The sequence below is a fragment of the Thermobia domestica genome, unplaced genomic scaffold (assembly GCF_964235325.1).
Source record: "Thermobia domestica unplaced genomic scaffold, izTheDome1.hap1.1 HAP1_SCAFFOLD_937, whole genome shotgun sequence".
Classification (NCBI taxonomy): domain Eukaryota; kingdom Metazoa; phylum Arthropoda; class Insecta; order Zygentoma; family Lepismatidae; genus Thermobia; species Thermobia domestica.
In genome coordinates this window covers 3,773-28,113 of record NW_027656647.1, presented here as the reverse complement: position 1 = coordinate 28,113, position 24,341 = coordinate 3,773, and the positions used below count along the sequence as shown (strand labels likewise).

Here is a 24,341-nt window from a genome sequence, read left to right as displayed (position 1 = left end):
AATATTAATGTTGAATCTATAGCTTTCGGGGTCGTTGTGAAGAACAGTGACATTTTCGATGCCATTTAAATCTAAATTCAGCTACGCCACGTAGGGTAGAGGAGAGGAGAGAAATATAAAAATGATCGAAAATGTCCGATATCCGAGAGGACTTTAGTAATAGTAAAAAGTGATTTACTAAAGGAACATATTGCTATTTTTTTCTTAATTTAACTCAGCGAAGCGGGTAATTGATGCTAGTTTACAGATAAAATCTAAAACTATACTAAACACCTGGCCCAACAGCCATTCGGAGGCGGTTCGTGGGGTGATGTGTGATGAGCACATTACTAGTAGTTTTCCTTGCTGTTAATGCTGGCTTTCCAGACTGGCGTTCACTACTTCTTTCTTTCAATTAGCTCCCAAATTATTCTCACGACGCTGGTAAAACAGTATAATGCCAACACTTCTGCTGGGTTAGGGGTCTGAGCGGGCCGGGCTCGGGGTTACAAAGCATACATCACTTCGGGCCCGGGCCGTAAATTTTCAAATATGAAACCATATTTCTCGGGCCTTTCGGGCCTAATTTTGTAAATATACTGTACAACGATATTTATTAGACCGTACTTTCTGGAGAACTTTCAAAGCACAACTGCAAAATTAAATCTATAATTGCTGTAAATAAAAATACAATTTGGGCTAATTATTAAGTTTCTGTAGCTCGGGCTCCTTTGATTATTGCACGAGCTCGGCCCGGGCTCAGGTCTAAATGCTAAAACATATTTCGGACTCGAGTCGGGCCTCACATTATAAATTCACGGGCCGGGCCGGGCTCAGGCTAAAAATTTCGGCCCGTGCAGACCTCTATGTTGGGTGCGAATTTCATATCATCCATCATTTCATATCACAAATATCATCCATCTTTCCTCTGACGGAACCCAACACTGCTTCATTTCAGTGCTCACGAGAAACAATATTCCATTGTTGCTAGGTATGGGTGCAGACAAAATCTACCAGTTATGGACAATATTATCATTTTCTAGTATTAGCCTACGATATACTTGTAGTCCAACCGTTTGCTAGCACAGTTGAGAAGTAAAGCTAAAAATAATGCTCCGTTATACAGTCAAATACAGAAGACAACAGCGAACAATTTTCTTTTATTAGGTCTTGTCATTATTTATTGTGACAGCTTATGAGATACAATGATTTCCAAGGGCGCTGGTCCTGGGGTCCCGGGGTCCCCAAAGCTCATGTGGGCCCCCTATTGTATTTATGAATATATAATATTTGGCATAATTTGAATGCAATTTGTCTTAAAATCCTCATATATATATATACCTTCTGCATCTGAATGACACCCTCCAAATTTACGGAGAAATTGGCGCCGTCGGTGATTTAAGCACTTTACTGTCAGATATAAAGCCATTAATGTCGAGTCGAACTATTTAACACACATTATATCATCTGTGTACTGTTATGCTTATCATTATCTACATGTGACCAGAGCCATAACTAGAGATTTCGGTGCCCGGGGCGAAGTAGAATTCGGCGCCGCCCTACAGTCACCTTACCAAACTTCTTTTTCCTTTATATATAAGAGAAGCTGCTTTTGTTGTTATGCTGCGCTGAATTGTTATCAAGCTGCTTGGACAGACCATTGCAACAGCTAAAAGCGATAATTATGTATCCTTTTACAAATAAGAGCTGTTTTCAAGAGGCTTATTTAGGACTTTTTGTTAAACTTGACAAAACTGCTTTTGGTTGTCTTGTATACAAATCCACTTGGAGAATAGTTATAGAAATTTACAACATTCTATACTATCGATAAGAAATTAAATTTCAATACATTAGAAACCATGTGCTTTTAAAATATGCGAAATGGGTGACAACATTAATTTCCAGTAATCATTGTAAACTTTTGTAATTTTATTCTGTATGTGACCACACAAATAGCATTTTAATTTCGACTCTTTTACGGTAATATATATATATATATATATATATATATATATATATATATATATATATATATATATATATATATATATTGTAAAATATAAAGGAAATTCAGAAGGAGTTTTGTATGCGAATTTCTCAATATTACAATTAACATATTAAAATACACTAAAACTCATACACACATATATCATACCTGTGTATATATGTTTTGTATGTATGTAGATAGATAAAAATATCACAAAACTAGATACGCATGCACAAAAAATATCCTGGCGATCCAAATAGTTGATGGAGAAACGATCCCAATAAATTCCTTCAAATTGGAAACATTTAATGCCAATGAAATAAAAAAAATCACTGTTAGTGATCAGTCTTTGAAAAAGGCGAAATTCATTGGGTTAAGTTCTGACCCTTTAAACCTCTATTCTACAACTGCTTCAAATTCGAAAATGTTATTATTCCCTTTGTTTGCCTTCAATTTTAATATTCTTGTGCAAACATCAGCTTGTGTGGTCTCTTCACTCCTCTCATTTTCATACCTTCGTTCTCACCGTCATGATTAATCCGATTGGGTAGAAAAGCGTGATTAAATAAGCAAACTCATCACATCAAAACACGGAACACGTATTTCAGACACGTATTTTGATTTTGAAAACGCTCCTATATAATTAAAATTAATAGCCTAATAGTTTTACTATATTCTGTGATAAATACTTGCTAGCAAAGAACTATGTTACATATTAAAATATGTAGTTAGTAAATTTTTATAATATTTAATTTACTGATTTATTTTCATTCTTTGTTTAATTAATAGGTCGTAAGCATTGGTTATCATGGCAACGTAGTGGATTTATGGGAGCGAATGGTTGTTGAGTTGGAAAAAACAGGAGACAGATTGGTTGATTTGGGCTCTGATCAAACATCATGTCATAACCCATTCAATGGTGGATATTATCCGGTGCAGCTAAGTTTTGAGGAAGCACACAAGGTAATGTAAAGTAGTTTGATTTTTTAAAACCACCTTTCTAGTTTCATAAAGTAATATTTACTATGTTATTTATAAGTGGAGAAAATCAAACATGTTAGAATCCTCTTTGGCTGTGCAAGTTCTTTATTTTAGTCTAAAATAATTGTTCTACGAATATTCTGAGAACACAGCCTTATTCTATTCATACAAAGAAGAGAAAAATAATTTTAGCTGTGTAGTCAAGCAGTCAACGTGTGAATTCAAGGGAAGTGGATTGAATTTACAACGTTTTGCGCGAAGCAATTCAGAAGTTGACTTGAATTCAGAATAAACATTGTAGGGCAAAGGAGCTAGGTATAATGACGTTTTAAAAATGCTATGAACACGCTTCACCATGTTGAGTGATCACTATTGAAGCAAAGACCGTTTGACTGTAGACCAAAGAAGTTAGAAATACTGGCACTCTGAATGTAGTATGAACATTTGTCAACATCTTAAATATGTACAATATGGGCAATTTCCTTTTCACTGTATTCCAAAGAAGGTAGATGTAATGGCATTTTGAATGTACTACGAACACTCATTATCACCATGAATGTACACCATTTAGGCAAGTGCTCCTTCACTGTAGACCAAAGAAGCTAGTTATAATTGCGTTTTGAATGTTGTATGAGCATACTTCTTCGTGTGGAATGTGCACCATTTACTCAAAGACGCTTTTACTGTAGACCAAAGTAGCTAGAAATAATGGTGTCCTGTGTTTTAAACATCTCCAGGATTGTCTTACTGCTTGACAACATTTGTCAGCATGCGAGGTATGTGAATCCGTGTCCGTTTGAGGAAAATAAACTATCTGCCTAACAGGGGCTTATAATTAATGATTATCTGGAATTAGAAAATAGGAAGGCGGTAAGTGATAGTGTGAATAGGACATGATGAACACGTATAGAAGACATGAATTGTGTATTAAAAAGAATCATAATATTGACATTCATATGATTTAGACATGTTCATATTTGCTGAAAAGATCCATTTACTTCTGTCAGATAAGTCGCTGGTCCTTGTTATGTTGAGAAGTCTAGTATTTCACTATAATTTTTGAATCTAATTGCATTTGGTTCACCTAAAACTTTTGGATATCACGTGTTTATCCAAAGCTACATCCTCTTCTCTAGGAAGAGTTAAACCCATGTTATGAACGTACTGAATGATAGGCCTTACTTGCTTCAATTTATCTTCTGGTTTCCTCATCTTCTGACACACGCACTGAATGAACATTACTTCTCAGAGCAGGCACGTAGCCAAGGGATGGTTCTGGGGGCTCCGGACCCCCCCCCTTCGAAACCATAAGTGAAAAAATAAGGAACGATTAAACAAAAAGAAACGAGAAAAAGTAGGATCAGCGTTAAAAATATAAAACTACAGCAAACGTTTGGTTGAAACAGAAGGGGTTCAAGTTGAAAATTGACATTATTCGAACGGAGCATTCCGAATTCCATCTAGCTCCATGCTAATCCTATGGACTACAAATGATGATCGATAAATCGACTCGATCAGATAGACTCTCAAGTAGAACTTACGAAATGCCCACAATATGAGCCTGGCAACATAGATTCCAGTTAGAAACACTAATCTATTTTATAAGATGTGTTTACTGCCAAAGAGATCTCATTGCTATCCTTGACGGCATTAAACGAAGATAAGAAAAAGGAGAATGAAGACTAGACGAACCGAGTTCGAATGACCTCGAAAGACTATATTTTTTTTCAATATTTTAAAAATATTCTTTTACTGGACATTTCTTTATAGTTTGTTATTAAAATACTTGCTAACATATCCTCATTCTATTGTCCTAATAAACCAATATGGGCATGTTGCCAGTAAAATAGTTTAGATTGATCGAGCCCCTGGTGTGTAACCACAATGTTTCACGTCACGCCCCCCCCCATTACAAAATCCTGACTAAATGAACAAATATATGTTGTCAGTAAAATAGTTTAGAACGATCCAGCCCCTGGTGTGATAAGCAAAATGTTTCGTCACGGACCCCCCCCTCCTATTACGAAATCCTGGCTACGTGCCTGTCTCAGAGTGAAAAACCTACAATGTAGCATAATGTTAATTTTTTAAGAACTTTCACTTTGATCTCCTTTCTTAAGGAGTTTAGTTTACATATGTCTTTAATATATTTACCCTGTCCGTCCGTTGTCCGTTCGTCCGAGTGGCAAAAAATCTCAATAGCTAACTTAATGGATCTTCATCAATTTTAGTCGGGATGTAGAGGGTCAAACGTCAGGAATCCAATTCATTAATGGAAGTGATATTTAAGCCGGAAGTGGTAGAAATCAATCATTTCCGGTTTTAAGATTGATCACCATAGAGCGAAAACGGTGATAGATAACGAGAAGTGATTTTCTGCAATCGATTAAACGTTCCAACAACATATTCTGTCTGCAATCTATTTTTTTTTACTGAAACTGGAAGTGGTACAATTCTACTACTGCTTCCGGTTTCAATACTAACTGAAAAAAATATCATAAACCACTCCTTTACACGTACATGTGACACTGCTATTTGTTCAAATTTATATACAACACGTGTTGACCATTTGTGTTATCGTCACGAGAGCCACTGACGTCCCCATTAAACCCTAGTTAATAATTAAAAAGAAAAAAGAAAAAGTCAGAATATTTTTATTTTTAAAAATAGGTGTTCTTGTTATTTTAAGATTTTTGTATCCAATAAAAAATGACATTGAACTTACAGACAAACAAACTGTGAAGGTGCACATCCATCTCATCTGAACGAAGGCTTCCACTGTTCATATTATTACCAAATTTTCAACAGCCACTCGCGAGTAGTGCAGCGTTATTCGCGGCTGACAATAAAGATAGAGTTTGTAGATGAAATGATGATGTTATGAATGCTAAACGAAGCCGCCCTCTCAGCTTCAGCCCCTTCCCTACGTTTATAGTCTGCTGATTAAATTTGAAGAGTATTTTTAGTAATATTGAATTAGAAAAATATATGTATGTGTTGTATGTATGTCTTCAGCAACAGGTCCGTAGCCAACCCAAAAGTGTAGGGGAGCCTGGTAGAAGTTAGTGGAGCCGATCCAACCATATTATAGTTCATTTGCAAGGCCACAATGAAAATTTTAGGGAAGTCAGTAAAAATTTAGGGGAGGCGGCCTCCTTAGCCACCCGTGGATACAGGCCTGTTCAGTAGCGTGTCAGTAGCATTTCCTTACAGAAACAAAACATGTTGATTTCCTTGGACCTTTTCTCTAAAGGAAGCTACTTACAATTTTTAGAACTGATATATTTTCTACTGAAGCATATATAAAGACTATAATAGACATGTTGAATTATTAAAACCAAGCTATGCTTTTTTCATTTTTATAGATGCTGGCTGATAATCCTGAAGAATTTCGAAATTTAGTTCAGGAAAGTCTTCGTAGACACGTGAATGCAGTTAACAAGATGGCTGATAATGGAATGTTCTTTTGGGATTATGGAAATGCTTTCTTGTTAGAAGCACAACGCGCAGGCGCTAATGTATCAGTACCAGGAGATTCTACAGGGTTGAAATTTCGTTATCCGTCGTACGTACAAGACATTATGGGGTAAGTAAGCTTCTATAGAATACATATTTCTGTAAGAAATTGTGAGCGTATTCCGCAGTTTGTTGCTCAATCGAAATATAAGGAATGTTGATTCTTTTGTTCCATTTTGTGTATTTTCCTGCGAGAGTGAAAATCCTCTTTGTAGACACATTTGAAAACACACAAACAGAAGAAGACACAAACTTTGTTTACCATGGGCTCGTTTCGTAAATCGCCCAAACTTCAGCCTTCCATCCTCGCCCCATCTGCTCGCTGACCATACCCAGTGACGGATTTACCTTTACAATTTATTTAGGACTCTACTCTCTGGGAGGCCCCAAAAAACTTACAGAAAAAAAGTAGATATACATTTCCAAACTATAAGATAAAAAACAAATTACAAAACTTCTTACATGAATAGTATTTTGTGTTGTGTACACTCCTAAATGTAAGTAATAAAACCCCTACTGCTCCCAAAAGTATCGCTAGTTTGCTTATTTCTGTGTATAAGATGCCTACGTTCTGTATGGACTGGTTGCATCACAAGATGTAACGTGCAATACTGCAGACTGCAGTACAGGCAATAGATGGAGATATAAAGGGCCCCATTACCTTCAATAACTTAGGGCCACATCTAATTTAAATCCAGTTCTGGTCATGCATGTACCTTCTGTGATGATAGATGCAGCACAAAATTCTTAAATCTACAATGATAATAACAAAATCCTTACCAATTTATATGTATTTCCAGCATGAGTCCTGCATATCATCCTAGTGCAGTATTATATTTTACCAGCTTTGTCCATAATAAAGATCAAACTTCCTAAATGAATTTGTGAACTCAATATTAAGCATTTTCCATTCATTTTTGAAAATTTTGTAAAAAAAAAAAAAAAAAAAAATAATAATAATAATAATCTCATAATTATATAGTTTTGAATAATGTAGATACCTTGAGTAGTAAAGACAAAATGTGAATGGGAATTACAAGTGGTGATTTAGTCATAGACAGGGGCCACGGTGGCTCAGTGGTAGAGCGTTCACCTCTGGTGCTTGGGGTCCCGGGTTCGACCCCAGCCCCCGCCAAGTGAACTTTGTGGTGGACAAACACCGTGTGCGTGGGTTTTCTCGGGGTTCTCCCGTTTCCTCCCACTTTCTTCATTCCACCAATTCATTCGTTACTCATCATCACCGTCTCCTTTAGCCTAACCGGCATAACCGTGGGACGTAAAACTCAAAGATTTAGTCATAGACATAGACATAAACTAACAGTTATACACATACTCCTAACAATGACACAGTACTCGTACACTGTGAAAAATAAAACACAATTTAAACAATTTTAGTACAGATGTTGAGGGGGGAAAGTTGATGAAATAGTGTTTATAAACTGTTCTTCGCATGTCCAAAAGCGTTCATTCTCCGAAAATAGTATCTAGTATGACATATTTAAAACGCTTCTTCTTGGCAAACAGTTCGGAAACAAAGTGATGACACATTATGCAAATATGTCTGATCCATATTTGGAAAAAATAGTATCTAACAGGGGTAAATATGTGTAATCTGGAGATGTTCAAAGAGTGTTGCTAATGTTTAAAGTGCTCTACTGTGTCTAAAAGTAGTTTTCTTTATTTTTTGCAATGTAACAGTAACACAGATACACCTAATAGTGACACACAATTTGTAACCCTGACAAACTCCTAACAGTGACACATTCTCCTGAGAGTGATACAGTCTTATAGTTTAGAAGGTATAACGTCATTGGCTTCCCGCGCTTGGACCTGCTCGTCACTGGGGGTATGGTAAGAGGGTAGCCAATCAACACCAACCGTCTACTACGCTCAACGAGCCACGAGTAACAAAGCTGGCTACTCCCCATAAACGTCACTACAACTTTTCGCGGGAAGCCAACGACGTCATATAGGGATGGGTTCGAGTCGAATCGAGACAGAATTTTCCTGACAAAATTCGAGTCGAGACATCACTTTTACAGCACATTTTCGAGACGAGACAGCCTCAAATCTTGTCTCGTGCGCATCCCTAACGTCATACCTTCCGTACTTTAACAATGACACATATTCTAACAGTGAAAACATACTCCTAACTGCAATACACATACTCTAACCATGATAAACGTACTCCTAACAATAACACATATACACCTAGCAGTGACAAGCATACACCTAGCACTGACACACATAGTCCTACATTGACACACATACTCCTAATAGTGACACATCACATAGTAACACATATAAACCTAATACCGACACACAATCTGTATCTAAGAATGGCACACAAACTCCCAAAAGTGACACACGCATAAACCTAAGAGTGACACACAGTCTTAACAATGGTATAGGTCTACATAAGTCTACTCTAACAGTGAAAAACGCACTCCTAACAGTGACACACATACTTCTAGCAGTGACACACATATTCTAACAGTGACACATACTGCTAACAGGGACATAGATAATTTTAAGAATGCCACACATACGCATAAGTATAACACACATATTTTTATAGAGACGCACACAGTGATACACATATTACTTGTAAAGTTACTCTTCGGGGATTGCATTGCGTTTTTTAACTTCTAATTTGAGCAAAATTACTTAACTGGAGAGCGTACTACAAATATAAAATACTGTTTGATACTTGAAGTTTTCGATAATTTTTCAACATAGATTTCACATTCTTTTTCAGAGATATCTTCTCATTAGGTTTTGGTCCTTTCCGATGGGTTTGTACATCTGGCTTACCTAATGATTTAAAAATCACAGATGAAATAGCTGCAAATGTAATCGAACAAATTTTGTCTGGTGAGTATAGAATTTTGAATTCTTCTGCTGTAACGATGTTGAACATGCCATCTTTGATCCGTAATTCACTGATTTATATGGGATATCCTATTTCTGTTCTCTTCCAAAGCAAGCAATTGAAAGTAACTGTTCCAAAAGTGCCCAATTTTCCCGTTTGCGTAGCGCGCATAAAATTTGGTCTGGGAAGAGGTCGTGGCCTAAGACCTGCACATATAAACAATGGTGGTCGTAGCTCAGTGGGAACATGGCCAAAAATGTGTCAACAATACAAAAGAAATGCCCATAATGCGCGCATGTTTTTGACATTTTGTTTATATCGTCCAAAAGAGAGGGCGGTCTCCATTGAGGTTTATGGTAGTGAGACTAACACATTGAGCTGTAGAAGCACTATGAAATTCATCGCATTTGCGGCTGCGGAACAAGGAAACAAATCGGATCAAGTAGTTAAAAACGGACAGTCGCGAGTAGCGTCGCAACTCTGCATGTTCCTTAGGGAAAGGGGTAAGCAAGAGTGAATATTTGGGTCCTCTGCCTTTGCGCTCCCTAGTCTTGGACCCACATAGCCTGTGGGTCCCATAGCCTTGGACCTCTAGCCTTTGGGCCCCGAGGTCTGGGACATCAAAACTTTCGACCACATGATGGCTGACCTTCGAGTGGTTGTTGTACTTTTAAATGCATATTTTGAAAGGAATCAATCAGGCGCAGAAGATTCAATGATTGTTGCCAAAATGAAATCCAAGCGCTCTGACATCATTGTGGTACTAACACTTGTTGAAGAACGTGGTTTAATTCGGAAAGATGCGGGAGTGTTTGAGATCCTCGATTCCAGTACACTGGGTGTGGACTTTCCTGCACTTTCCACTGAACATTTTACGAATATTTCGATGAAATCTTAATAATAATAATAATAATAATAATAATAATAATAATAATAATAATAATAATAATACATTTATTACAAAAAACATCAGAGAACATCAGATGTATTACAATCGTCAGAAATAGATAGTTAGAAGTTGAAAATTTTAGGGTTACATATATAACAAACCATAATATACCATAATATAAACAAAGATCACTTTATGACAGACGAAAATGTTTTAACTATCAATTTTGGGTTCAAAAAATTCATTAACACTATATATACACAATTATTAATAAGTAATTTCTGTACTTGTTTTTTATTAATGGAAAGTTCTCTTAAAAATATAAAAAGAAAATTATAAAATTTAACTGACATATAGTAAAAGGTCTTTGTGTCTTACTATATTCACATCTAAATAATCCCAAATGGTTCCTGTTTCTAGTTTGATAAGTATGAGAGTATCCTAATGCACTGTAAATATGATTGTTTTCCTTGATGTAAAGCAAACATTGATATATGAAAATTGCAGGTACTGTCATAATTTCTAACTTAACGAAGCTTGACTTACAATGTGCACGACTAGGGAGACCGAGCATCAATCTTACACATATCTTTTGTATTTTCAATAGGCTTTTGATTGAGGACTATCGTGCCATAACTTAAATGACTGTGAATTTGCGTAATCTACTTATTAGATAAACTCCTTTGCTTGCTCTAGATTCCACTTTAAGGTTGTCTCAGTTCAAATTATTATCAATTAAACCCCCCCAAAAAAGAAGCGGAATATATTTTTTTAAGTTCTGAATTCGAATTTTTGTTATTGTAGGTAAGCACCAAGTCTTTGATCTTATCAAAGTTAATACAAAGTAAGTTGGAAGTACACTAGTCTTTAATAATATCTGAGGTGATGTTATATGTAGACTGAACTGCGTCTTTTTGTCGTGATTTAACAGAAATATTGAGATCATCAGCAAATAAATAACTAATAACGAAGGGTGAAGCGACATTGTATGGAAGGTCAATAATATAATTAATAAACAGAATCGGACCAAGAATAGATCCCTGAGGCACTCCGTGGCTAACAGGCATCAGGTTAGACTCTTTCCCTTTATAAACAACTCTCTGATATCGTCCATTTAAATACGAATTAAGAAGTGACACACCTGCATTATCAAAACCATAGAATTCTAGTTTTTGTAACAAAATATCATGATACACAGTATCAAATGCTTTTGACAGATCATATAGTTTTATATGAACAAAGTTTTCACTGTCCAATTCAGAAATAAAATTTACCAAAAATGAGACAGCATACTTAACAGTACCTAGTCCAGATCTATAGCCAAATTGAGAATTACTAAATAAATTATTATGTTCAAAATAGTCAACAATATCTTCATTCCAAACAATCTCAAAACTTTAGATATAACTGGAACCAGTGAAATCGGTCTGTAGTTATAAAGAGAAGACTTATTTCCTTTTCTTCATTATAGGTACTACTTTCACTAGTTTAAAGCATTCAGGAAAATAACAGTCTAATATACAAGAGTTTATAGTATGAGTCCTTTATGAAAGTTACCCCATATTTTAATATAATAGGACTCACATTATAAATATCCTCACATCTACTGCTACTCATTTTAATAATAGCTTTCTCAATATCTTTTACTTCAACTGGATGAAAATTAAACGTAGTACAGTAATAAGTTTGAACAATTTATTTAAATAAGAACCTGATTCATTATTACGAGGGTATGGTGAAACTTCCCTCAGTATCTCTTCAATTTTGTTAACAAAAAAGTTATTAAATTCAGAGGCATTCAACTGGTTATCAGACTTTTCAATGCTATTGCATATAGGATAACTTTCATTTTTTTCTTTCTTTCTTTTCTTTTCTTTCTTTCTTTTTTCTTTTTTTTTTTTTTTACAATATTCCACATTGCTTTAGACTTATTACTAGAGTTGTTGATAGTATTATCATTAACCTTAATTCTAGTTTCTCTCACTAGTTTATATAACTTTTTCTTACTAATCTTATATAAATTCTTTATGACACTTGAGCCAGTACTATTATAATGATCATAATAAAATTCACATTTTGCTTTGAGTCTATAAATTTCTTTACTCTTAACTCTAGTAGGTTTTGGTTTAGTTGGCTTGCCAATAACGTATTTCACAGGAAACACACTTTCAGTTGAGCACGACATTACAGACATAAAAAAAATCTTGTTTATCCTTAGCATCGTGCAAGGTGCTATACATAAAGTTCCAATCAACTAATGATATTACCTCTTAAAATCTTGTTATATTTTCTTCTCTCATTAAGCCGGCCCTTAACCTACCTAGACGTATTAGGTTACTAGTCTTATCTGTTACCTTGAGAAAATACACCTCAGATCGCCCAGTGATCAGAGACAGCAGTTTTTACGATTGAACTATCAATAGACCTGTCGATAACAGTGATTATATTGTCAATACAACTACCACCTCCAATTTTAGGCCTGGTAATATCAGTAGTAACAATAGCTAGATTGAATAAAGAGAACACGTTATTTAACGTAATACTTTCTATGTTGTTCTCCAACTTAAAATTAACATTAAAGTTCCCACATAAAATAATATTGGACTTAAAAATACTTAAACGTCCTAGAAGATTGTTCATTCTGTCAATAAATAATTTTAAATCTTTACATTCAACATTTGGTCTGTATACAGCTGCAACAATAGTGTTAATATCAGGCAAGTATGACGCTGTAACCTCAAAGACCATTTCAATAGACATGGTATTTACACTAAGGATAGGCATATGAGAATATGTATTTTAAATAAAGATAGCACTCCCCCATGTTTCCTGAGTCTACAAAAGCTGTCACTCAATCCATATCCCTTGAGGACGTAAAAAATAATTTCACTAGGATGAAGCCAATGCTCAACAAGACATAAAAAATCAAAATTCATATTAAAAACATAATCTTCAACTGTAGTGAATTTATTAGATAATCCTTGGATATTCCATGAAAAAGTTACTACTTTATTTAGCCTATACAGTAAAAAATGAGGTGTTGAAACAACACAAAGTGACTACAACTTTAGCGTGTTACTTGTGTGTCAATTCAACACCAAGCACATTGCCTTCAGAGCATATCAGAAATACCTCGTTACTGGCTGTGTTTTTTTGCATTATTTTTTGTTGTTTGGTATGAGCAAAGCTTTGCGAAATATATTTCGCATTATGGCAAGTAGCTCATAACATTCTATGTTTTCTGTAAACGGTCACAATAATGTTGTTGTAAACCTGTGAATCATCTGACAACAGTTACACAGATAGCAGTGCTTCCATCTGTTTTCTTTATCTGTTATTCTTGTGTCTTAGCACGTATGAACAGAAGATGGCAGAACTGTTGCCTATGTAACTGTTGTCAGACGATTCATAGGAATACAATAATATTATTGTGACCGATTACAGGAAACATAGAACATTATTCGTTACTTGGCATAAGTGCCAAATATATTTCGCAAAGCTCTGCTCATATTAAACGATAAATACCAAAGCAAATTCTCTCGGGTAGTAATGAGTTATTTCTGATATGCTCTGAAGGCGATGCGCTTGGTGCTGAATTAACACACAAGTAACACGCTAAAGTGGTAGTGATTTTGTGTTGTTTCAACACCTCATTTTTTACAGTGTAGACTGATTACTAATATTACTACTTTCTGTATGTACAGACGTATTGCCTGAATTTACATTTTGATCTAGATTTATTCTAAAAAAGAATTGGTATCAAAATATATTCAGAGGAATTGGGTCAGATTCAAAGTTGGCAATTTTGTTAACCGCCTCTAAGATCTTATCATTAACAAATCATTTACCCAATCTATTAAGATGAAATCCGTAGACAGTATGAAATTTGCTCCCCAAGTTGCTAATGTCTTTGTAGGTAACATTTCTAAAGTGTTTACAAATTTTATGCATTTCATTATTTGGTTTGTCTACCTCTTTATTGATTATGGACCACAACGGCAAATCGTGCACGTCGAGGTACAGAAAAGACACACACTAGCCTGGAATTTCTAAGTTCATACAATTTCCTTCTCAAAGAAGACAAAAGATCTTTAGTTTCATTTTTAGCAACATCATTGGTTCCTGCAAGCAGAACTGGAATATCCATTACATTCTGTATCAACACATCTGCTGTCACATTGGAGAATTTAGCCCCGGGTTTAACAATGCTTGCAATTTTATGATGACTGTGTTTTCAGATATCGGAGTAAACACCTCTTCCCTGGCTATCAGATTATAAACAGATCTTAATAGGTCGAGTTTTGTAGTTCGACTTTGTCTTCTTTATCTCACTACTTAGCCGTCGTACCATATCCCACCTTCTTCTGCTTTAATAGGCAAATCTGATAATGGGTCAAATGTATTTTTTAAGGGTGGGAAGTTGACATTATTAACCTTAAATTTAGTGTTTTTTTGTGGTTTTGTAAGGGACAGTTTCCTATCGTCGAGGGTTTACTGACTTGGTCTGCAGTCATGTTTTCACTCCTTTCTTGAGATATATATATTGTATTCTTCCTTAACTCTTCATTCTCATTTTTCAGAATTCTTATGTCGTTTTCTAATATCTCAATAATTTTCAGGAGAGATGCTTCACTATTGTTATTAGTACTGTATCATCAGTCACCAACCTATTATTTTGAGCTTCCGTCTTACATTTTGGACAAAACCACTTCTCATTTTCAGCTAGTAAATCACTTTCATCAACTCCGACATAACGAAAATGATTCCATTTATCACAATTATCACAAATTATACCATTCTTTACTATTCTAGAACATTTCGCACACTTAATATCTAAAATAATCCAACTCTTAGGAGATAGTGAACAAGACGTGTCTTGACTAATCGGGGTCATATTAGTAGGTTCTGGCTATCTGTATTCACTATAATTTAGGCAAAAAACTAGCATTATACATTTAAGTTTTAAGATCTTTTATTTTGGGAATCACTAAATGAATTTTAATGAAACTTCTTTTATTTTGGAGCTTAGAAACGGCAGAGATCACTCAATTTTTCCCATGTTTTTCTATAGTAAACTTTTAGTACTGTAACACTTCAATAATTACAATGTTAATCTTATGGGAAAAACGCTCATCAATAAAATTATACCATAGTTAAAGGACATTATGTCGTTTCTTTCCAAAATTGCGGATAATATTCTCTGAATGGTCGCACACAATATATTAAGTTTTCATTTCGATTCATATTGAGTTAACTTCATAAAAAAAATCACCGCTCACAAATATAAACAATGGGTCTGCGTCATCCACCAGCAACACATTTTATTTTTAATTTTCTTGTTTAAAATATAATATATAATAAATCCATTGTTTTATAGTGTTCACCAAATATTCATACGAAAAACAGACATAAGCTCACAACTCAATAACAGACAAAATCATCCAAAAATCAGCTTAATTACTACACCGAAGCACCACACCGTCACATACTGGCCACCATATCTATTGGGCAGAGCATGTTTCATCCGAAGGGAGTATTGTTATGAGGGTCGCAAAAACAAATGCCCGGATAGATTGGCAATCACGGTTCGCATCGCTTCAAAGACCTAACCTTGTTCGTGCACATGTCCACTCAAGGCACAGTAATCGGTTTAAAGTACTGCACTTTCGTTTTACTAAGACATCCTAAGACATCTGCATTCTTGGATAATTTATTTTATTTACAAGAAGAGGAATCTACGCTCTTGGACGGTGACGATGAACCATCCGTCAGAATATGATGAAATTGACAATCGAATCTTTTTGCATACTTAAGTATAACATATTGCATCGTACATAATATCACCTCAACTGCCTGAACAGTAATAAGCGTAAGGGAAGCCTTGTAGTTCGGCTCAGGAAACACATCAATCGTTTTGTACCTTTCAATACCACGTGTTACGCTATTGCAATGATAAGTTTCTTCTGCGCCTATCCCTGTTTTTTAAATATGGTGAACAATGTGTGAAATCCTAACTACCATTCAATACCAGTTGTTTCATTTATAGCAATGCCACTCAGCGGAAATACGAGACACGGATACAGCACTCTCATCTGAGAGGTTTGCCTCATATCAAACAAGTCTGAGCATCTGAGAAGGAACGTCCTCTGATTTTGACCCAATTTGTTGAACCAATATACGCCACTACTATTTACAGTATTTAAATTTTTCTTATAGTTAAAATGTATAACAAATGTGGGGAATTAAAATATTGGGAATTAAAAGCGGAACCTAAAAATCGGGAAACATTTGCAGACCTAAACCTGGAACAAAGGCTCATTAGTCCCAGGACCTACCGAAAGGCAGAATCTAATATTAAAATGCTAGGTTTATATGTTTGCAGGCAAGAAAAGTTCATATGTTTGTGGCCAATCTTTCGCAAGTGAGTTCTCGGGAACCATAGGCTCTAGAAAGATTCCGTTTTCACTGATTGATTTCAAATTTGTGTAGATTGTTCAGTTCTAATTGAATATTTTTAAAATGGCCGTTATTTCTTCATTACACTTTTAGGGGCACACTGGAAGTGTTCAAATTAAAAAGAAAAGTAAAGTATCATAACCTACGAGTTATACATTCCAACACCACGCATTTGTATACGGGGTTAGCATATCTACAGCTTTTGTTTCATAGCCAAAGGATAACCATTTCTCCAGTCTAAGATGAATCTTTATTTTTGGAGTGTTTTCCCCAATGAACACCATATATCACTGACATTATAATTAATTGTGTGTGTAATGTACTTGCTTATTACATACTGCATGCAAGAGGGAAGAAAACACTGATCATACATAAATTACAAACTCCAACCGAAAGTAAGCTCAAATCTTGCAAACGTTGCGGGATATTGAAAAAAAAAATAATCGAAAAAATCTCCCCTTCATGATACCCGTTGCCATTTTTTTTTTTTTTAAAATCAAGACGTCTTTCACTTGTCTGTAAAGGGACATATGCATATGTAGTGAGGAATGACATAGAAATTCATGCTCATATGTGAATGATGCGCTGCGTAGAGAGCGCAGGTTCAGCTAGTACTTAATAATAATAATAATAATAATAATAATAATAATAATAATAATAATAATAATAATAATAATAATAATAATAATAATAATAATAATAATAATAATAATAGAGGTTTCGTAATGAACCTAATAGAACCCATCACTTGATGTCCCCGCTCTGCACCACAGGGTCTGTGGGATCGTTATCCATTGCATAGGATGTTACTCCAGAGTTTTACAGTACAAAGCACATAAGCACATACATCCAGAGCACAGAGCAATAATGATCCAGAAACTGGGATTTACTAGGCACAATCTCCCGAGCATATTAGTTTATTGTTTGTGTATGTATGTATGTGTGCACATTTTGTTTGTTGTTGCTTTCGTAGTTGAGGTTGAGAGAAAGAGAGTGCGAAAGACAAAACCCAAAAAGAAGTTCCTGTGACAATGGCTTCAGTAAAACAATGAAGTTAGTGAAATAGCTAGACGGAAAAGCGTACTTGTGTACAAAACTTAGGAATTGTGTTAACGGTGGAAAATCTCGCGCTGTGTTTGTTTTTCTTACCTAACGGCGTAGCAGTACACAAAGAGCTTTGCACGCTTATTCACCTAGGAACAACTGGTGACTACATGCTTCGCTAATAAAAGGACGATTCCAGCTCTTCTTGTCACAAACTGTTATTCTCATTACCAGTGCCTCTGTCTAGACTACATTTGTTTGAAAAATGTACTTACTTCGTACTCGATCTGGTTGTTTAAGGTTATGGGTACCATTCTCTCATGCCAGTATCTTTATAGTTATTATTATTTAAAACTTAATTTATTCTAAAATAGAAATGTTACATGATCTGACACTAGTACAAAATTTTGAAAATATGTGTCCAGCACTCAGTTCAAAACTTTTCTATTGAAAGTTTCTAATGTTAGCACAAAACAAGATCTGACATACGTTAATAAGTATAATAGTCTTTTTTGGTGGGTTGTCAAGAAACTATGATATAATGAGAAAAAGGCTCAAGAAATTTAAGAACAGCAGCAACAACAGACAATTACGATAATGAAATTCTCAGGTACATAACTCTAGAAAAGTACCGTTCGTTTTATGATGCAGAAAGGTATTGTTTGCAAATATTACGACCACGTTACTTACGGTTTTCATTACAGATTATTGTTAAATAAAGAATATGCACATTCATTTTCTTAATGTCTCTACAAATATGATATATCTAAATGTTTCTACACGTTCTAAGGAGATTGGTTTACCAAGGTGATGGGATATATGTGGTTGATACTATGTGTATGATATGGGAGTTCTTCTTTCGTTAAGATTTTTGCTTCCTTGTAATGACGTGTACCGGTAGTGTTCTTCTTTGAGATATCCTTATTTGATATTCATATATTAGTACAGGTGGTAAGATTGTTATGTATAAATAAAACTTGTGATTATTGGTTAATTCTTTTATGGGCAATAGGCTTTTTAGTTTTGCCATAATTGGTTTGGTCCTGGCCATAGTTACGTGTTTGTTTAGTTTGTTATCTAGAGTAATACCAAGATATTTTGCTATATTACTTAGATAGATGTTACTGTCTTTGTGCTGAATTGGATGTCTAGTATTCTTTTTGTGTTATATTCACTTGGATAAAATACGATAGTTTGAGTTTTGTTAGGATTTAATCGCAATTGCCAGTATTTACACCATAATGTAAATACGTTCAGTTTGAGTTTGAGTTTGCATGATATGGTGTATGATGTGATAGTCGTGGTTCAATAGCAGGAAGTATCTGTGAATAATCCTAATTGCATGTCTTTGGTGCCATCTAGTGGTGTATCGTTTACGTAAATGATATAATAACGGTGCTATTGTGGATCTTTGTGGTACTCTCTTTTGTATGGGAATAAATTCTGAGAGTTAGTTACTTAGTTTTAATCTGGTTGATCTGTTCGGTAGAAAATAGTAAACCTATCGTATGATGGTAGTAAGTAATTGTAATTATTGTAATCTATGTAGTAGACAATTATGCCATACTGTATCAAAGGCTGATGCTAGATTTAGAAAAATGACATTTGTTTTATGCTTCTTTTGAATCCTTATTTGAATATTAAGGGTGATTCTTAAAACTTGATTCATAGTTATATGCTTTGGTTGGAACCTCGTTTTTGTGGGTTATGTTGCTGTGTTTCATCAAAGTAAGAATCCATTTGTTTGAAAATATTTTTTTCTATTAATTTAGAAAGAGTTGAGGTTAGTGCAATAGATCTGTAGTTTGTAGATTATCTGGTATCTGTTTTTTTAATAGTAAAATTGTAGTACATTTTTTTACAGTCTGTTGGAATGTAGCCAACACTTAAGTTGTATGTTAAAAAACAAATGGTAATTTGTTGTAGTATATGTATTGGTAAGTGCTTTAACGTTGCATCGGAAGTTCTAATTGGTCCTGGTGCTGTGTTCTTTCAGATTTTCAGTCTCTGTTACTTCTCGGGTAGTTATTGGAACCAGTCGTTCTGTTACCTAGGTTCTCATCTGGTAAATCTGATTCGGTCATATGTGAGAAATGACTTCATCTTATACGGATTGCTGTTTAAATTTTTCCCGTAGGATTTGGCTAAATGTGTTTATTTTTCGTGGTTGTATTTAAAGGATTATTATCATTGGTGCTGGATATATGTGGAGTTGATTTTGAATATTGTGCACTGATATTTCCCAACATCTTGTGGTTTGTTTTATGTAATGTTTGAAGTATGTTACGATTGCTTAAAAAGTCCTTTCATTTTATATTCTTTGATATCATTTACTATTTCTTTGTTTACTTTGTTGATGATTGTCTTGTATTCTATGTTATATTGTGTTTGTGTGCAAGTTTGTAATTTTTTTAAAAATTTATTATTTTTCAATTGTTTCCTTTGACAGTCTTTTCCCCGTTCTTCGTTTTCTAAGCTTTTTTTAAAAGTTAACTAGACTGGCGTTTTGGATTGTTGTCCTCCACCTATTTCTATCTTGTGTCATATTCGCTGTGACCAAGGATGTAATAAAATAGAGGATCTGCCCATACGTATCTTCATCATATAAACTCCATGAAGCCAAAAAACAACCGAGTATAATCTAAACGGGCACGTCTGATTGGCTACTCTCGTTTCCGCCATTCTTGTTGGCTCGAAACATTGCGATCTTAGTGGCGCGTAGTGGGCAGAGTAGGTGTGGCGAAGCTGTGACGTATTGCTTCACGATTTTGTTGTATGGGCAGATCCTCTATTTTATAACATCCTTGGCTGTGACACCACACTGCACCACATCGTTCTTAACACGATCTTCCCACTTTCTCTTTGACCGGCTTCAGGCTCATTTTCTATTCACTTCTGTAGCATCCACTCGATGACCTACGTATCTCAAATGTCTTCTTCTAACATGTTTAAACCATCTCAGTCTACTTACTGTCTTGCAGTTTTTCTAATACTGGTCTCACCTTTACTGTTCTCTGGATCACTTCATTCTTCTGGTTGTATTTTCATTACTGGGATGCTTTTTCTTCTGATTCTTGAATTGCTATAATAATTTGTTGATTTCTATATTAGATTGATTCAGATGCTTTCTCAATATTCAGATTGTAAATCTTTGTCAATACTAGTTCTTGAAACTCATTCCAATGAAGGATTTAGATTTTCAGCACCTAAGTAGCTGAGTAGCAGCCAATCTAATGTGTGTTCAAATATATATTAATTTTGATTTCCTAGGAAATGAGTTGCATTAGCTGAACGAATATTAACTGGAAAATGTGCAAAATAATATGACTTTTTTTTAGTGATTCCACAATTTAGGCTGTAGTATATAGACAACATTAACCTCTGTCGCATTGAAATTTGACAAAAATAATCAGAAAAGGGAGTTAACTCTATTTTAAATAACACGATAATCGCTTTCTAGAGAAAACAGTTAAGTAGATTACCATATGACAAACTTTTTAAAAAGACAACGTTTTTAGATTTCGCAAAATATTTATATTACTTGACAAATGAGCGGCTCAGAGAAAGACAACGGTATGCCACATTTTGTAACTATTGAGTACGCTGGGAAAGAGAGTTCGGCATTCCCATACATACCAAACAAGCTTCCCCCACTATTTGGAAGTGCATTTCCAAAATTAAACTACCTACATACTCTTCTGCAGTTTCTTCCAGACATGTTTTTGGGGGGCACTGCCCTCCGGAGCTATGAGAGTGCCCCCCAGAGGAGACCAAAATAATATAATATAATAATAAATAGAATAGTACCAGCAGTGCTCCGCTGGAATACTAAGTGTGCCTCCCCGGAACATCTTTTCTGAAAGAACGACTGCTCTTCTGTGGTCCGATCCCAACTTAATATTTGACCGAAAGCGGCATTTACCATTGTCTTCCTCCGAGCAGCTCAAATATCCTAATGGTATAACAAGAGAACACAGTATAATTTTTAACAATTAAAATCTTTTACAATACCGATAACGGAAATAAATTTTATTTCCTTCTTTTCTTTTTTTCATAATCTCAATTGAGGTTTTATATCTTCAGATGCAGAACTAAATTCCAGTCACCTATATTACTATGCAATGTTATTAAGAGTTATTTTGTATAATGGTAGTAATATCAATGTAAAAATTATGAACCTAAGTGCAATAGTGGTCTTAACCAACAATAATTTTAAAATGAGAAACATAGTCTTTAAGTTTTCCATTCTCTTCTGAGAATCATTTTGCACTTTGCTGAGAAGTGTCTAGTTTCGGAGATACAGGTAGTGTATGTAATTTAGTGATAATGACACCAGGTTGGATCACTGCGACTATTATCAAACAAACTTAGTGAACATCTGTCTTACATTGAAACAATAGAAAACTTTATTTCGCACTAAAAAGTGCCTATTTTCGGAAATACAGGTAGCTTTAAGTATGCTAGTCATAATGACACCAGATTATCTACACTACGATCATTAACAGAAAAAAAAAACTTAGTTAACGTATTTCTTACATCGAAACAAGAAAACTGTATATATTTATGTAAGCGAAGTCCAAAATAAACATTTCTCTTGTTTCGATGTAAAGTGGCCTAAAACCAAGAATGTTATAAAATAGAGGATCTGCCCATACAACAAAATCGTGAAGCCTTACGTCACAGCTTCGCCACACCTACTCTGCCCACTCCGCGCCACTAAGATTGCAATGTTTCGAGCCAACAATCATGGCGGAAACGAGAGTAGCCAATCATACGTGCCGGCTCAGACGATGCGCGATTATTTTCCGGCTTGAGTTCATACGATGAACATACGTATGGGCAGATCCTCTATTTTATAACATCCTTGCCTAAAACTGCCTGCATCTCTGAAATGGGTACTTCTGTACAAAACTCAAATAAAACTTTTCTCTTGTTTTGAGATGAGGGTTATGTACGAAGTTTGTCAGTTTCCTTGAGGAACACCCTCTATATGTATTTGTGGTAAAGGGAATTTTATCCATTGCTATACTAGTTCAGCACATAAAATCTATGCTTCTGCATATTTTACCTGATTCGTTAAAGCAAATTATAATACTAAACTTTTATAACTTTTCGCTATTGATAATGTTTTGTTATTATAGAGACAGTATCTGAAGCTCCGGCAAATCAATATAATGACAATTTGAGATGGATTCGAGAAGCTGCCCGTCATGGCCTTGTGGTAGGATCGCAGGCAAGAATTCTCTACTCAGATAGGAGAGGAAGAATTCGATTGGCTCAAGCCTTCAATCAAGCAATCCAGGAGGGCAAGATAAAGGTAATATAATCGTATACATCTATTTAAATTAATGTGGATCATTTAATTTTATAAAGAAGGAAGCAAAGTACATATGTTATTTTGTTACAGATTAATTTAATCAGTAATTTCTAACTGGATACTCTGTGACGTCACAGTTAGATACTTGGATTCTTAGTAAACCACTCACTGACAGCAAGGAAAAGGGACGAAATCTACCGTTAATAGAAAACAGTGGTGGCAGTCAAACAAGGCATAGTTCGATGGTTTTGCAGATGTATTACTAGTGGATTTATGATTGCCAACCTTGGTTTACTCTATGCAACCTACCTCGTTAACTTCTCTTGGTTACTTTCTCTTACCTCCTCAACCCATTCACTTTGTCCTGGTTTTGATCGTAAAAGACCACTTGTACGTCACATATCGGCGAGTTGAAAATGACTACATGTAATTATTTCTGTTTTGCATATTTGCCAATTAAATTGGACATTTGGTTAAACTAGTGAAGATTCATACTCACAAATCAGTAGCAATACGAACCCTTCGGAGCCAGGTAAGAAGGAGTGTTTTTCTTTCTGCAAATAGTTTTATTTTTATACATCTAACTGTAATATTCACTACTTACAGAGCGTCTTTGTGATGATGGTAGTGCTTATTAGTAGTGGGTAAGCATTTGTGCATAATTAGTTATGCTACACTGTCCGTAATACTCACTATGACATCCATCCATCCTGGCATCTTTGAGATTACAGGTCAAATTCTTTGATGGTAGCAGTGGAAAGCTCATGTCACACCGCAAATGGATACTTTCAACGTGACTTATATATGCTTGATCCCTTGATGGACTTCGTGTCTAGGTACTGTTGAACTGACCAACTGCAAACTTTACGTATAGGATGATGAGCTCAAGATTCCGAGTTAGTATTGCCTTGTAACTCGAATGTTACCTTGTATGTATGAGTGGCTAGAAGTTGGAAGCTTACTGTCGCCATCCCAGTTTCATTGGCGGTATAACTAAGCAGATGAAAGGAGTTCTTAATGTGATGCTGGCATGAGATAGAGAATTCAAGACAGACCTAGTTGATCAATGGCTGAGGAGAGTGATGGAGTCGGAACCAGAAAGCTATTGAGTGATATAGCATAACTCATGTAATATTTCACTTCCATAAGGTGTCGCTGGAGTGGTTGAAGGTAATTAGAAAGGCATGATTTTGCACACGCTAAACAGACAGTTGATGTATTGCTGCTTATGTTCTCAAAATGATTGGGCACAGAGAAGAAAAAAGTCTGATTAACACGAAGTAAAAATGTAGCCGTATGG

General features: G+C 35.1%; 1 protein-coding gene across 1 annotated transcript in view; it reads left to right on the top strand.

Annotated features, from left to right (window-relative positions):
* The window catches only part of LOC145677487 (urocanate hydratase-like), a gene marked incomplete at both ends in the record, with an annotated part of 51,521 nt that extends 28,480 nt beyond the window's left edge, over nucleotides 1-23,041 (top strand). Inside the window, 4 exon segments of the mRNA XM_081747966.1 lie at nucleotides 2,756-2,929; nucleotides 6,313-6,533; nucleotides 9,222-9,337; nucleotides 22,866-23,041. Of these exon segments, the coding sequence (XP_081604092.1) occupies nucleotides 2,756-2,929; nucleotides 6,313-6,533; nucleotides 9,222-9,337; nucleotides 22,866-23,041 (687 nt within the window).
* Nucleotides 23,042-24,341: the final 1,300 nt, after the last annotated feature.